We start from the raw sequence: 16,772 nt of genomic DNA, 5'->3' as shown, positions 1-16,772 counted from the left end.
AAACAAACTCAGGGAAGCCAATGTCTCAAAAAATAAATCATACAAGTATCTCAAAGAGGGATATTCAACAGATGATTAGCCAGAAATGTCACAGAGACACAAGAGAGACTGCAGATGCAGGAAATCTGGAGCAACTGACAAAGTGCTGGAGGAACTCAGCAGGTCAGGCAGCAGCTATGGAGATAAATGGATAGGTGACATTGGATTGAGATTCTTCATCAGAACTGTGAAGAGAGAGGTGAGATTGCTATGTATAAAAAGATTAGGAGAAAGAGTAGAGCAAGAGCTGGTGGGTGATAGCTGGATCTAATTGGGGAGGAGGTGTTAGGCATGTGAGAGGGGTTGACTGTGATGCAAGAAGCTGGGAGGTGGTAAGCGGAAGGACAAAGGGCTGCAGAAGGTGGAATCCGATAGGGCAGTGGACCTTAGAATAAAGGGAAGTAGATGGAGAGGGGAACCAGTGGAAGGAATGTATGTGTGGTGGGCATATGCAGAAGGCAGGAGATAGGAAAAGACTATTTTTTCCAGTTGGAAGCTTGTTTTTCTGCAGTTGCAGAAGCTAGAGCAGCAATGGGTAGGAGCTGGCAGCATTTTTAAAAAAGTCTGTGATAAGTGTGTGGCAACTCTGCCAATTGAAGGAAGGAAGGCTAAAGTGGAGTGGCCATTTTGGAGTAGGAAGCTGAGGCTTTAGAAAGGAGGCACAGGTGAGTAGCAGATAAGAACAGGTAAGGTTTTTTATAGTAGTTAAATAAAAAGACCCCAAATCGCAACTAATAACGTAGGGGTGCAGCATCAGGTGATGTGTCGTAGCTGTATGATGTGGGAACTGGTGGACCCCAATGTGGTTCCTGGTGACCATATCTGCAGTAAGTGTTGGTAGCTTAAGGAACTCAGGCTCAAAGTTGATGGCCTGGAGTCTGAGCTTTAAACACTACAATACATCGGACGGGGGGAGAGTTACCTGGATACTGTGCTTCAAACCTTTTAGGTTAACTACTTCAAATTTGGTCTGTGGTTGCGGACAAGAGGGTGTGACTGTGATTGAGGCAGGTGGGGGTCCCACAGAGAATGCTGGAGAAGCCTCAACCCTTGAGCTTGTCCGATAGGTCTGAGAATTTTACTCCCGGTGCTGACAGGAGTGGGGGCTGCAGGAAGGATGAGCAACCAAACTGTGCTTCAGTAAGCCATTCAAAAGAGAGAGAAAAGAGAAAAATGGTTTTCATTGGGGATAGTTGAGTAAGGGGTACAGACACAATTCTCTGTCACAAGGATTGAAAGTCTCAACAGCTGTGCTGCCTGCCTGGTGATGAGTTCAGGACATCTCATCAGACCTGCCGAGGAATTTGGATCCAGATGGGAGGCCCATGTAGGTGCTAATGATGTAGGAAGAATAAGGAAAGATGGAATTTGAATAGTAATGAATTACATTAAACCGCAAAACTGAAAAGGTAATCATCTCTGATAGTTACCTGAGTCACATGCAAATGGACACCAGGTTAATAAGATCAGAATTAAATGCATAATTCAAAGATAGGTATGGGAAAAGCAGGATTGAGTTCATGGGACACTGGCACCATTATTGGGGAAGAAGGGCAAACACGAGGAAATCTGCAGATGCTGGAAATTCAAGCAACACACATAAAAGTTGCTGATGAACGCGGCAGGCCAGGCAGCATCTCTAGGAAGAGGTACAGTCGACGTTTTGGGCCAAGACCCTTCGTCAGGACTAACTGAAAGAAGAGATAGTAAGCGATATGAAAGTGGGAGGGGGAGGGGGAGATTCGAAATGATAGGAGAAGACAGGAGGCGGAGGGATGGAGCCAAGAGCTGGACAGGTGATTGGCAAAAGGGATATGAGAAGCAAGCAACACACATAAAAGTTGCTGGTGAATGCAGCAGGCCAGGCAGCATCTCTAGGAAGAGGTACAGTCGACGTTTCAGGCCGAGACCTGCTGAGTTCCTCCAGCACTTTGTCGCTTTGCATAAAGCGAAAGAGAAGACTTACAATATAGCAAAAATTAATGAGAAGTTACAGGATTGGCAAACTATTAAAAGCCAAAAGAAGGCAACTAAAAAAGCAAAGAGGGATGAAGATGAAATATCACAGTAAGCTAGCCAATAATATACAAAGGATACTAAACATTTCTACAGATATGTAAAGAGTAAAAGAGAGGTAAGAGTGGATATCAGACCCCTGGAAAATGACACTGGACAGGTAGTAACAGGGAATAAAGATATAGTGGACAAACTGAATTAGTATTTTGCATCAGTCTTCACTGTGGAAGACATAGGCAACAGGTTAAAAATTCAAGAGAGTTAGGGGGCAGAAATGAGTGTAGCCGCTATTACTAAGAAGAAGATGCCTGGGAAGCTGAAAGATCTGAAGGTAGGTAAGTCACTTGGACCAGATGGACTACACTCCAAGGTGCTGAGGGAGGTAGCTGAAAAGATTGTGGAGGTATTAGTTGAGATCTTTCAAGAATCAGTAGAATCTGGAATGGTTCACGAGGACTGTAACATGGTATATGTCACTCCACTCTTTAAGGGCGGAGAAAAAGAAGGGAAATTATAGGCCAGTTACTCTGACTTCAGTGGGTTTTAAGATGTTAAGAGTCTATAATTAAGGATAGGGTTGTAGTGTACTTGGAGGCACATGACAAAATAGGCCAAAGTCACTCTTGTTTGCATAAGGGAAAATTTTGTCTGAGGAATCTGTTAGAATTATTTGAATAAGTCACAGGCAAATTAGGCAAAGGAGTGTCAGTGGATATTACTTAATTGGGTTTTCAGAAGATCTTTGACAAGGTCTGCTAACAAGATTAGAGTCAATGGTATTACAGGAACAATACTAGCATGGAAAGAAGATTGGTTGACAAGCTGGAGGCAAAGAATGAGAATAAAGGGGGACTTTTCTGCTTGGCTGCCAGTTACTACTGGTGTTCCTCAGGGGTCTGTTACTTTTCACTTTATATGTTTGTGATCTGGATGGGGGAATCAATGGTTTTGTGGATAATACCAAGACGAAGTGGAGGTGCAAGTAGTTCTGAGGAAGCAGGGAGTCTTTAGAAGACCTTGGGCAGATTAAGAGAATTGGCAAAGATGTGGCAGACTGAATGCAGCATAAGAAAATGTATGGTCACTTAAACAGAAGGAATACAGGTGTAGACTATTTTCAAAACAGGAAGAGAATTCAGAAATCTGAAGTGCAAAGGGGCTTGGGAGTCCTTGTCACAAACAAGAGAAAATCTGCAGATGTTGGAAACCCAAGCAACACGCACAAAATGCTGGAGGAATTCAGCAGGCCAGGCAGCATCTATGGAAAAAGGAACGGTCAACATTTTAGCCTGACATCCTTCAGCAGGAGTCCTGCTGAAGGGTCTCAGCCCAAAATGTTGACTGTACTTTTTTCCATAGATACTGCCTGGCCTGCTGAGTTCCTCCAGCATTCTGTGCATGTTGCTTAGGAGACCTTGTGCAGGATTCTTTGAAGGTCAACTTGTAGGTTGAGTCTGTGGTAATGAAGGCAAATGTAACGTTAGCATTCATTTTAAGAGGACTGGCACGAAAACAAGAATGTGATGCTGTGGCTTTATAAGGTGCAAGTCAGACCACATTTGGAGTAGTGTGACAAATTTGGGCCTCATATCTACGGAAGGATATGCTGGCACTAGAGAAGGTCCAAAGGAAGTTTACAGGAATGATCTGCAGAATCTCTTGAGTTTAGCATATGAGGAACATTGAATGGCTGTGAGCCTGTACTTGCAAGAATGAGGGTGTCTCTCACTGCAACCTATCAAATACTGAAATTCTTAGATAGAGTGCATTGGGAGAGCATATTTCCATCAGTGAGTGAATCTAGGACCAAAGGGCACAGTCTCAGAATAGAAGAACATGCCCTTAGAAGACAGATGAGGTGGAATTTCTTTAACCAGGGGGTGGTGATGAATCTGTGGAATTCATTGCTTGAAGATGGCTGTCGAGGCCAAGTCAATGGGTATATTTAAAGCAGAAGTTGACAGGTTAATGATTACTAAAGGCATCAAAAGGAGAATGAAGTTGACAGGGAAAATAAATCAACCATGGGCTGAATGGCCTAATTCTGCTCCTAAGCTTTTTGGTCTTAAGGGAAAGAAGATGACAGGGTCATGAAAAAAAGGTCACAGGATTATTTATCTGATGGTACATGTGCATCAGGCCAACTCAGCATGTTCAGAACATCAAGAAGAGGGCCCTGGTAGTAGTTTGGGAGACTGAGAAAACATTAACATTGAGCTCACTGTTTCTATATGTCCTTATTGTTGCCAATTGCTCTTTGAGAGCAAACAGAAGGAAACTAATGCAAGAGACTCATGTGGTTTCAGAAATCAGAATCAACAAAAGCTGCCTCTCAGCTAATTCAAAATCTGTGGACCCTTGGAAATTTGAGACTTTCAATGCTCTTATAAATAACCAGTGGGATCAGCAGATTAGCATGCAAATACAGCTTACCAGAACTGCTGAAAACTAAGAAGCAACAAGACCAGCCTACAAAACAGCAGATTTACTGCCAAAAGTTTTTAAAAACAAAGGGAAACTGTACTTCTTTATCAAGGCAGTTTTCATGGCCACATTTAGAGCGAGTAAGTCGTTTAAACTAGAGAGCTTTTTTTGAAATTTGGAAATGGACATCTTTCATCAATCTGCTTAGACTAAAGCACTAACAGCAATCCAAAACAGCAGCTCAAGACTATATGGGTCCAAACTGCCCATCTTCTTGTTTTACCACAGCACTGTGCGCTTCTCAGATTTCATATAAACTATTCGTGATCAACTGCACTGCAGGTTGTTCCTCTTTGGCAACATCACTTGGGCCACGTATTTACCTCAAGTAATACAACACCATTTCCACAGTCAATCCGTATCTGCTTGTAATTTGTTAGTATTCCAGGAGATTTAAAAGGGTTTGGCTAAAGAGAGAATCAGAATCAGGTTTAATATCACTGCACTTCGTCAAATTTGTGGTTTTGTGGCTGCAGTACACTGCAATTTGTAATAATTTATAAAAGCTAAAAGTTACAATAAGAAAATTATATATAAAAATTTAAATATGTAAATAGTGCAAAAAGAGAGCAAAAAATTATGTGGTAGGGTCCATGGGTACATTGCCCATTCAGAAGTCTGATGGTGGGGGTAAGGAAGCTGTTCCTGAAATGTTGAGTGAGCTGTTAGGCCCCTGTACCTCCTCCTTGATGGTAGCAATGAGAAGAGGGCATGTCCTGGGTGATGGGGTCCTGAACTGTGAATGCTGCCTTTGTCAGGCATCACATTCTGAAGGCTGCACCCTCAGCACCCTACTCTACTCCATATACACTCATAACTGCATGGCCATATTCTGCTCTAACCCCATCTACAAGTTTGAAGATGATACAATCATAGTGAACCATATCTCAAATTACAATGAGTTGGAGTACAGGATGCACATAGTCCTGTAGAAAATTGCAAGAGTCTTTGGTGACATACCAAGTTTTCTCATACAGCCGCTGTTGTGTTTCTTTGTAATTGCATCAATATGTTGGACTCCGGATAGATCGTTAGAGATGTTGACACCCGGTAACTTAAAACTGCTCTCCCTTTCCATTTCTAATCCCTCAGTGAGGCCTGGTGTGTGCTCCCTTGACTTCCCCTTCCGGAAGTCCACAGTTAATTGGTCTTACTGATATTGCATGCATGACTGTTCTTGTAACACTACTCAACCTCCTCGTCATCACCTGGTGAACAATAGCTGTATCATCAGCAGATTTATAGATGGTACTTTAGCTGTGCCTAGCCACACAGTACATACAGTGGGTGTAGATTGAGTAGAGTAGTGGGCTAAGCCCATATCCCTGAGTGTGCCAGTGTTGATTGTCAGCGAGGAAATGTTATTTCCGATCATCACTGACTGATCTTCTGGTGAGGAAGTCAAGGATCCAGTTGCAGAGGGAGGTACAGAGGCCCAAGATTTGGAGCATATTGATTAGAACTGAGGGTATGGTTGTGTTGAATGCTGAGCTGTAATCACGAAACAGCATCCTGACATAGGTTTGCTAATATCCAGGTGATCCAAGGCTGAAAGGGGAGCCAATGAAATGGTATCTACTGTAGAACTATTGTGGCGACAGGCAAACAGCAGCAGATCGAGGTCCTGGCTTAGGCAGGAGTTGACTCAGAATGAGAATCAGAATCAGGTTTATTATCACCGCATGTGTTGTGAAATTTATTAACTTAGCAGCAGATGTTCAACACAATACATAATATAGAAGAAGAAAAATAATAAAAATAAATAAGTAAATCAATTACAGTATATGTTATCATGAAGAAACAGAAATCATATATATATATAAAAAAGTGAGGTAGTGTTCAAGGGTTCAATCAGATGGCAGAGAGGAAGAAGCTGTTCCTGAATTGCTGAGTTTGTGCTTTCAGGCTTCTGTACCTCCAACCTGATGGTAACAGTGAGAAAAGGGCATGTCCTGGGTGCTAGTGGTACTTAATAATGGAGGGACACTGCCTTTTTGTGACACTGCTCCTTGAAGATGTCCTGGGTACCTTGTAAGCTAGTACCCAAGACGGAGCCAACTAAATTTACGACCCTCTGCAGCTTCTTTTGGTCCTGTGCAGTAGCCCCTCCATACCAGACAATGATGCAGCCTCTCAGAATGCTCTCCACGGTACATCTCTGGAAGTTTTTGAGTGTTTTTGTTGACATGCCAAATCTCTTCAAACTCCTAATGAAGTATAGTTGCTGTCTTGCCTTCTTTATAACTGTATCAATATGTTGGGACTAGGTTAGGTCCTCGGAGATCTTGACACCCAGGAACTTGAAACTGCTCAATCTCTCCACTTCTGATCCCTCTATGAGGATTGGTATGTGTTCCTTCATCTTACCCTTCCTGAAGTCCACAATCAGCTCTTTATTCTTTCTGATGTTGAGTGCTAGGTTGTTGCTGTGGCACCACTCCACTAGTTGGCATATCTCACTCCTGTACACCCTCTCGTCACCACCTGAGATTCTGCCATCAATAGTTGTATCCTCAGCAAATTTATAGATGGTATTTGAGCTATGCCTAGCCACACAGTCATGGGTATAGAGAGAGTAGAGAAGTGGGTTAAGCACACACCACTGAGGTGCACCAATGTTGATCGTCAGCGAGGAGGAGACATTATCACCAATCTGCATAGATTGTGGTCTTCTGGTTAGGAAGTTGAGGATCCAATTACAGAGGGAGGTACAGGGGTCCAGGTTCTGTACTTACCAATCAGGATTGTGGGATTCTGGCCATGACCAACCTCTTAAAGCACTTCATCACAGTAGATGTGGGTGCAACCGGACAATAGTGACTGAGGTAGCTCACCCTGCTCCTCTTGGGCACTGGTATGATCGTCACCCTCTTGAAGCAGGTGGGAACCTCTGACACAGCTTTGAGAGTTTGAAGCTCTCTCATGTTAGAGAATGAAGATCTCTCTCAGTTAACATATTAATCAATTGAATATTTACATCTTTATACATTTTTCTTGCAGGTTGCTGTTTTAAAAGGCTGTTTAATGTATTTATCTTTTGCTAAACCAATGGATAGGGAGAAAGAATTCTCACTTACTCAAGGCTCCTGTAACATTAGGTCATGGAAAAACATTTCCATGCCAATGAATTACATTTAAAATGTATTCACTTAAGCAAACACAGCAACTGGTGTGTGCACAGCAGTCAGAATAGTGACGATGTAATCAGTAACCCAATCCCTGGTCGAAGGATAAATATTGGTTAGTGAGTTAATATACTTCAAAATAAAAATAAAAAAGATAGGAAACACTCAGCAGGTCAGGTAGCCTTTTCAGAAAGAGAAACAGTGTTAACTTTTCAGGTCTGAAACTCTTTTTCAGAACTGGGAACGACAGGTCAAGGCAATTTTAAGTTGCAGGATAAATGGGTAGGATAAAGGGAATGTACATAATAAGGTGAGGCCAGGTTATATAGGTTCATAGGAGCAGTTAGAGGTGATTACACAGCCTTGACTGTGCTATGTGCTACTAACAGCAGGGCCTTGATATGCCTGGCAGGTTACACCATACTATTAGAGAGAATAACTGAGCCAAAATAACAGAGGCAGAACTGGCCAGTTCTAATACAGACAGAAAGTGATTTAACTAAAGTTGGAGAATTCGGTAGAGTCCAGAAGCACAATGTTCCAAATGAAAGAAAAGGATTGATCTAGCTGCTTTTCTTTGACTGGGAGCGCAGAATTTAAAAAAAATATATTCACTAGTCAGGCCAAACAGCTTTAATTCCATTACTCGTTTGCAAGATGGAAGCTGTAAAGGCGCTGCATCACAGTATCGATGTGGAGTATATGATCTGGTGTCTGGGGCAAAACATATTCAAGGTCATCTTTTTTTGATATGCATTATCACTGAATCAGTTCCAACACTCAACAGGGTACATCATGGTAAGTATTTCTCCATAAATATTGATAAAATATAATTTCTATGTTATTTTATTTCAGGAAAAGTGCATTTACTGTATATTAAAGCAATCTCTACTGTTGCAAGTTGGCTTAAATGAAAGGACTAATTTATCTTTAATAAAGAGCTTCATTGCATTTCAGATTACAGTGAAATTATCCAAATCTAAAACAATTACTTTTTGTACTGCTAGCAAACAATTGTTAGTCAGCTATGAGCTGGATGCTGATGGAAACACTTCAGAGCTCTTGATGATGTCATCATGGAAACTTGGACCAGCAGTTGGACCATCACACTGTGCTGAGAATAAACATGGCCCCAAGGTACAGCTAAAAACATATTCACTTCTCTCCAGCTTTGCTTGTGGTTTCAGAGATTCCAATTAAAGAACTATTTACTCGAGGTTGGGGTAGCAGATTGGTGTTAATTTCACCAAATTAATTAACTAATTTCCAAGTACTCTTAATTTCTCTAAATTGCCGTACTGTTCCTATTAAATTATATAATCCACCACACTCTCTTGAATAATAATCAGGGCTAATGCTGGGATTGAGCAGATTCAATTGTGCAAATTCTAACCAGTTAACACACAAAGCTACAATTGTCTGTACGTACAAGGTTTTGCACAGTTAATTTACTTGCAGTTCACTGGCACACTCCAACTCAGACATACCAGAATGTTTGCAATTTTGGAAGGTATTCCCAGTTATCAGCAAGACTAGCAATTACTGGCAGCTTCTCCACAGTGGAGATAATAGCTACTGCCTCACTAACCTCCTTCAAAATACCTTCCCAGCCTGCAGTTGCAAGATCTCATTGATCCTTGTGATTTGGCAGTATCCAGGATGACAACAGAAGCTACTAAACGCTATATTGTGAATGACTTCACTATAGGTTCTGTATGTATGCTCCTTATTGATTCTTCCACCCCCTTCTGGTGTTTCTTTAGATGTTTTTGCAGAAGTTGCTTGTCAGGAGAGGAGTAGTCACAGAAATGACACCTAAATCTCTCGCCCGTGTGATGTCTGCGTACATGAAGATCCAGGCTCTTCTTCTGAATACTGTACAACAGAGGGAAAAAAAATCAAAGGCAAGTAAATGTGATTTTTAAGTATCTTTGTGTCTATCACGTTATGCAGATTCATTTTATACAGAAAGCAGTTCTGTTCTGCCTGCTTTTTGTTGATGGCATAGGACACATTCCAAAAGCACCATGGCAGCATGAGAAGAGTCGCCCACTTAGTGTCCTTCTGCCTGTCAATCCTTAACCAGTTCTTATTGTGGGACTCTCTGCCTACTGAGATTGCCTGATGTTAGGAAGGAATCAGTGGACTAACAGTGCTGTTGAGCTGAACAAAAAGACAATGACAGTCTGTGACATCCAAGGTTTCAAAGGTACATTTAGTGTCAGAGAAATGAATACAATATACATCCTGAAATGCTTTTTCTTTGCAAACATCCACAAAAACAGAGGAGTGCCCCAAAGAATGAATGACAGTTAAATGTTAGAACCCCAAAGTCCCCCACCCCAGCTCCCTAGCTGCAGATAAAAAGATTAGGCTATATATAAATTCCTTTCCTTTAGTTTGTTAAAACTGGCTACAATCTTAAGTTTCTACAAATGTCATTAATGACAGACTAGTAGAGTGCAACAAGTCTTAATGCTTACCTCAACAGACACTCTGACTGTAAAACTGGTACTTCATTAATGCAGAACACCTAAGCTGTTGGATAGCTTCTGGTAGTCAAAAAGCGAAGAAATCTAACTAAAAACATTACTAAAAATACCTTTACTGAGGAAATTGTGTTAAATTATCAACACAAACAGTGAAGGGGTGAATGATGGTGTAGCAAGTTTGGGGGATGCGCCAAGATGGTGTGTTGTAGAATCCTAGGCAGAGAAGTTCCAATGCTCGTTCAACTGGCGCGGGAGCAAGGTTGGATTGCTCTGGGCAACGAAAGAAATCAGGGCCCATGTAAGGAAGTTCCGCTGCCTGTACAACTGGCCCAGACGTGAGATTGGATTGCTCTGGGTGCCAAGCTGATTTGAAGAGCCTGAGAGCAGCTTTAGGCTGAGTGACAGAATCTGAGCCAAGAGTGAGTCGCTGGGTGGCATGATGTAGGCCCAGACCCTTTCGCAACAGTAGTACCTGGGTCCTAGTGTGATGTACGATTCACTGTTTAGACAATTTAAATGCCGACCCAGGTGAGAGTATATTTCTCTTGTTCTCCACAATGGTCATCTCCATGGTGCTGAGGCTATGAAGGCTGCTCCGGCTGCTGTACTTCATGCCCACTAATATGATGAACTGATAAGCTAGGCTTTGGGCCTACTCTGTGCTGCTCTGGGGTTTGGATCGGAGGACTCAATTTTGTTTGGAATGCTGCTGTTCACTTCAATTGTTTGCATGATATGTATTTCTTTTTTCTCGTGTGCATCAAGTGTTGGTCTTTTATTTATATTTTTTTTCTTAAATTGGGCTCTTTCAGGTTTCTTGCTTTATGGCTACCTGTATGTATAATTTATACAATCTTTGATAATAAATGCATCTTGAATCTTGAATCTATTCTCAGTAGCTAAAATTCCCTTGTGTTTCCTGTAGCTATTTTGACCTTTAAGTAACAATTTTGCACATTTGGAGAGTAGGAACATGTAAAACCTAAGCCCCTACCACCAAGTTCAAGAACAAAAAACAGCTACTTCCCTTCAACTGTTCGGTTTTGAACTACCTGGCAAAACTTAAATCATCAAAACAGTTTAGCAACACTATGACCACCATAACCACCAGCATTAAAATGCATTGTTTTTTGTTTTAATTGTGCAAACTCGTGCATAATTTATGTTCCATATGTATTTTTCTTGTGAATTCTGCCTATGCTCTGTGCCTGCCAGTCTGCGGCAATAGGTTTTTCAATGCACCTGTACTTGTGCAGATTATTATAATTTGACTTGATTCAATGAAGAAAATTTAGCAAACTGGTGTCAATTCCAAGCCTTAAATTTATTAAACACTCATTGAAATTCACAATACTCACCTATTCTTACATTTATCAATTGTAATAATTTTCAGCAACTATTCCATAATTATACTTTTTTTGATGCAACTTAATTTTGTTCAAGTAATTTTCTGCATAATTTGTGCTGGAAATACCAATCTACCAGTTTCCTGCATAACTGTATAGGAAATCATAGCAGTGCCCAAGAGCAGTGTGAGCTGCCTCAACAACTATCTCCCAGTTGCGCTCACATCTACTGTGATGAAATGCTCTAAGAGGTTGGTCATGGCCAGAACAAACTACTGCCTAAGCAAGGACTGAAACCCACTGTAATTTGCCTGTCATCACAATAGGTCTACAGCAGGGTCAGCCTTGGGTCACCCGACAATAGCAATACCTACGTCAGGGAGGGAGGGAGGCTGCTGTTTATTGATTACAGCTCAGTGTTCAACACAATCATACTCTCAGTTCTAATCAATAAACTCTAAAACCTGGGCCTCTGTACCTCCCTCTGCAACTGGATCCTTGACTCCCTCATTGGGAGAACACAGTCAGTGCTGATTGGAAACAACATCTTCTCCTTGCTGACAATCAATGCTGACACCCCTCAAGAATGCATGCTTAGCTCACTCCTCGTCTCTCCCAGCACCCACAACTGTGCAGCGAGGCACAGCTCAAGCACCGTCTATAAATGCGCCAATGGCACAACTATTGCTGGCAGAATCTCAGATAGTGACAAGGAGGTGTACAGGACCGAGACAGATCAGCTGGTTGAGTGATGTCACAACAACCACCATCTTGCACTCAACATCAGTAAGACCAAGGAACTGATTGTGGACTTCAGCAAAGGTAAGTCAAGGGAACACACAACAGTCCTCATCAAACAGTGTTATGGGTGAGCAGTTTCAAGTTCCTGAGTGTTCACATCTCTGAAGATCTACCCTGGCCAACATATTGATGCAGCTACAAAAAAACGTAGAACAGGAGCTATATTTCATTAGGAATTTGAGGAGACTTAGTATGCCACCAAAGGCTCTTGCAAATTTCTACAGGAATACCATGGAGAATATTCTAACTGTTTGTACCTCTGTCTGGTATGGAGAAACCACTGCACAGGATCAGAAAAGGCTGCAGAAAGTTGTAAACTCAGCCAGCTCCATCATAGGCACTTGCCTCCTTAGCATCTAGAGCCCCTTCAAAAAAAATGGCTCAAGAAAGTGGCATTCATCATTCAGGACATGCCCTCTTCTCATTGCTACCATCATGGAAGGTGGTACAGGAGCCTGAAGGCACACACTCAATATTTTAAGAACAGCTTCTGCCCTCCCCTCCACCCCGCCCCCCCAGCCAGCAGGTATCTGAATGGACAATGAACCTAAGAACTCTACTTGACTGTTGCAATGATCTGTGTTCAGTGCTGACCCCGGGGGCTATCTGTGTGAAGTTTGGGCTTCCTCTACATGTTCTGGTTTCCTTTTGCATCCCAAAGCAATGCAGGTTACAGAGTGGTATGGAGGGTTGTGAGATTCAGAAAGGCAGCTTATAGAAATACAAGTTCACAAGATACATTGTTGAGGCAGCTCAACATCTCATGTGTGGCTCTTTTTCAAAATGTTGAAATTATGTGACACAACGTTTTAGGAAAGCCAGAGGAAAAACATAATTACAGGTAAACATACTGGCTATTTTGTTACAGAACCTTTTGGATGCTGCCTTTCAACATCCAGCTCAGCAACCGTAGAAGTGCATGGACTGAGAAAGATAAATCAGCTCAGAAAGATGATTATTTGCAAAATGATTACATTAACTTACCAACTATATGAACACAACTGGCATTTATAAGGCTTTTCAGTGGAATGTGTACGGGAATGCCGTCTCAGAGAACTGGCATCAATCGAGGCATACTGACAGATTGTACACTTGAAGGGTTTCTCACCTTTAAAGATGAAAGAACAATACATTGTGTAACCATCTCAGTCAGACATTGAATGTACAATTGCTTCCATTTTTCTCTCGGTAGCGCTAATCTGCTGGCTGAGCTTATCTGTAAGTGTACAGACTTACTTACCATCTCTACATCAAAATATATAAAACCAGAATACCTAACTGTGACGTGCCAAAATTGGGCACAAAGTATCTCTGTAGTAACTCAGGCACTGGCCTTTGGGGTCTAAAACAGAAGCATCATGTCCACAGAAATTCAGTTTACTTAAAATAGGACTTAGATAGACAGTGCTAACAGGCTAATCTTAAAAGTGACCAGCAAGGGCTGTTTATGAAGTATCATTATTATTATTAGGCATCCGTTAGTCTTATGAGACCATGGATTTGTACCTTAGAAGGTTTCCAGGACGCAGGCCTGGGCAAGGTTGTATGGAAGACCGGCAGTTGCCCATGCTACAAGTCTCCCCTCTCCACACCACCGATGTTGTCCAAGGGAAGGGCACTAGGGCTGATACAGCTTGACACTGGTGTCGTCGCATAGCAATGTGTGGTTAAGTGCCTTGCTCAAGGACATAACACACTGCCTCAGCTGAGGCTCGAACTAGCGACCTTCAGATCACCAGACCGACTTGGCCACGCGCCAACACACGTGAAGTATCATACTACTTGTGTAAGGAATTAAATTTCAAAATGAAGATTCCCATAAATTTAATTCTCCCAATTTCCAAAGAAAATAATATTGGTCAACTTTATATACAACGTTTGTAATTTGGAAATACAGTCCTGATGCAGAACTTTACTCCCACAGATGCTGTTCAACCTGCTGAGTGCTTCCAGCGGATTATTTGTTGTATGATTTGGAAATCTCCAACCATTCCTTCTCCTTGAATACCTCCTTCCCAATGCACACCTAATGCCTCATTGGAGACACAAGAGACAGCAGATGCAGGAAATCTGGAGCAACATACAAGGGAGTCAGATCAGGGAATATCTATGGAGGGAGACGAACAGTTCAGATTTCAGGTTGAGACCCTTCATCAGGGCCACATTAACCTCACCTGTATGAACTCTCATGTGCTGGATCAAAGATGCTTTTAGTCTGGTTTTATAATCACAGTGTTGACAATGAAATGGTTTGATGCCAGTGTGTGTTCCCATGTGTCTCTGGAGAGCCAACTTAGAGGAACATTTCCTGTGTACAAGGAAACAAATTTGTCACCTTCATAAAACATTTCATGTTCCCTTTATGTTTCAAGGCCAAAAGTTATTATTTAATAATCACTTTCTTATTTAACCCTTACTCTGTAGATATTACAATTTACAATTATTTAGTCTCTTTACTAACACATCACAAGAAATTAAATAATACTAAAAATATTGTTGATGCAAAAACAATTATAACAGATATTACAGAACATTGTTAATGTAATGTTTCCACAGTCACATTTCCAATCTTTTTTTTTATCTAAAGAGAAATCTGAAATACATCTTATGGAAATGTTTGTCTGATGATGAAATTCAATAAAAAATAAATTACAAAAAAGGTCAATTTTCTAGATCAAAGATGTTTGATTCAAAATACTTAGGAATGCACATAGTGTTTCGTCTATTCTTGGCCAGAACGGGGTGAATACAGGAATTCTTTATCTATTACAGCTCCAAGTGATGGAATTAAATTATTAGCAAGACCTAGATATATTTACATTCCACCTTTAATAGCAAAAACAAACATTCAAGGCATCTTGCAAGTGTATCTAATAAAGTTTGACCATGCAGGAGTAGAACAGATGATTAAACAGGATGGCTTGAAATGGCAAGGCCCTATGCTTTGGAATCCCCTCTTTCAATCTCTCTGCCTTGAGCCACACTGCCCCAGCAACCCCCGCCAGACCTGAATAAACTTGCTTGGTATGTCTTTGGACTGGGGGAGGAAACCAGAGTGGCTGGGAAAACCCATGTATCCCACAGGACTCCTTACAGAATGGCGCCGGAATTGAACTTCAAACTCCAGAGTGTTCCGAGCTGTAATAGCATCACACTACGCTACCGTAGCACCAATGATACTAATGATTTTTAAATGAGGTCATGGTTTCTGCTTCTATTCCCCTTCAGACAGAGAGTTCCAGACCGTGATTCCCAGCAGGGTGAAAATATCTCTCTTCAATTCCCCTCAAAAGCTTAGATTTTTTTTTACTTTAAATCTATCCCTCTCCACCCACCCCAATTAATCTTTAAAAGATGAATTCAGAAGTGATCCTTGCACCATCTTGCTATGTCTTTGCACTGTAATGCTGCAACAACATAATAAATGTCATATATATTAGTAACAACAGATCTGATTCTTTATCTTGAGACGCTGCCCACCAGTTTTAGACTTTTAGACCCCCAAGAAGTTTCAGCACCTCTGAGTGAGCCTCTCAGTACAACCGCCATCTACTTCTCTCAGAACCTTGACTCTTTCAATGAGATTGTCTCTCATTGTTCTAAACATATTTACCAATCTTAATCTCCACTCATTCCAGAAATCAGTCTAGTGAATTAATTATTCCTAGACAAAAGCAAACCAAACACCACTTTATCTTGGTAAGACATCACTACCATATTCTGGCCTCCTTGTACTTGCAATCTCAATTGCTGTACACATGTTTTCTGGGGTTGATGAAGCAACACATCCAGATCCTCCCTCCATTAATTAGTTTAAAAAATGTATATTTCCACTGATTTTTTTTTGCCACTGATATTCCACAAAACATAAACTGGTTGATGAACCACTGTCAAAAACAACAGGGCAGATCTGAATACTGGACAGTTGCCAAGCTTGCCAGACACATGCTGCTATCTACTAACTCGTTCTAGGGGTCAATCTTCTGACTGCAAGCTGGGTTGCAGGGAACCACTGGGATCCTGTGCTGCAATAAATCAGAATCATACCACACACTAAAAGGACATTCAGACCATCAAGCATGCACTTAGATCGGGGTCAGCAACCTTTTTGCCTCTGTGGGCCAGATCATGTATTAATGAGCGGTCAGTGGGCCAGAAAAATGCCATAAAAAACTTGAAATATGAGAATTATCCATTTATATACATCTAGTTATGTTTTGCCTCAAATTAATGAATAATGTATGCTAGACGATCATTTGTGCTTAAGGTTGTCTACCTCTGATTCAGATAATCCTACATTAATCCTCCTCACTTATTCCCATATCCTTCTCCAGATTCTACCACTCACTTATGCAACACAGAAAATTTACAACGGCCTATTAACCTACTGACCCACGTGTTGGGACGCAGGAAGAAACGGGATCCTTGAAGAAAACCTGCATGGTGACACGCTAACCATGTGGACAACA

At 41.4% G+C, this 16,772-nt stretch overlaps 1 protein-coding gene across 1 annotated transcript in view; it reads right to left on the bottom strand.

Moving 5' to 3' along the window:
- Positions 1 to 6,256: 6,256 nt before the first annotated feature.
- LOC140212635 (uncharacterized) overlaps positions 6,257 to 16,772 on the bottom strand; it is a 40,295-nt gene continuing 29,779 nt past the window's right edge. The window contains exons 5-7 of the mRNA XM_072283692.1: positions 14,478 to 14,611; positions 13,288 to 13,411; positions 6,257 to 9,539 (exon numbers count right to left, since the gene is read on the bottom strand). Coding sequence (XP_072139793.1) covers positions 9,347 to 9,539; positions 13,288 to 13,411; positions 14,478 to 14,611 — 451 coding nt within the window. The 3' untranslated portion in view covers positions 6,257 to 9,346. The remainder of the gene's footprint in view (positions 9,540 to 13,287; positions 13,412 to 14,477; positions 14,612 to 16,772) is intronic.

Source organism: Mobula birostris, chromosome 19, assembly GCF_030028105.1.
Source record: "Mobula birostris isolate sMobBir1 chromosome 19, sMobBir1.hap1, whole genome shotgun sequence".
In the NCBI taxonomy this organism is placed as follows: domain Eukaryota; kingdom Metazoa; phylum Chordata; class Chondrichthyes; order Myliobatiformes; family Myliobatidae; genus Mobula; species Mobula birostris.
Note: the sequence above shows the minus strand (reverse complement) of the source record. Positions and strands in the feature narration are given on the sequence as shown.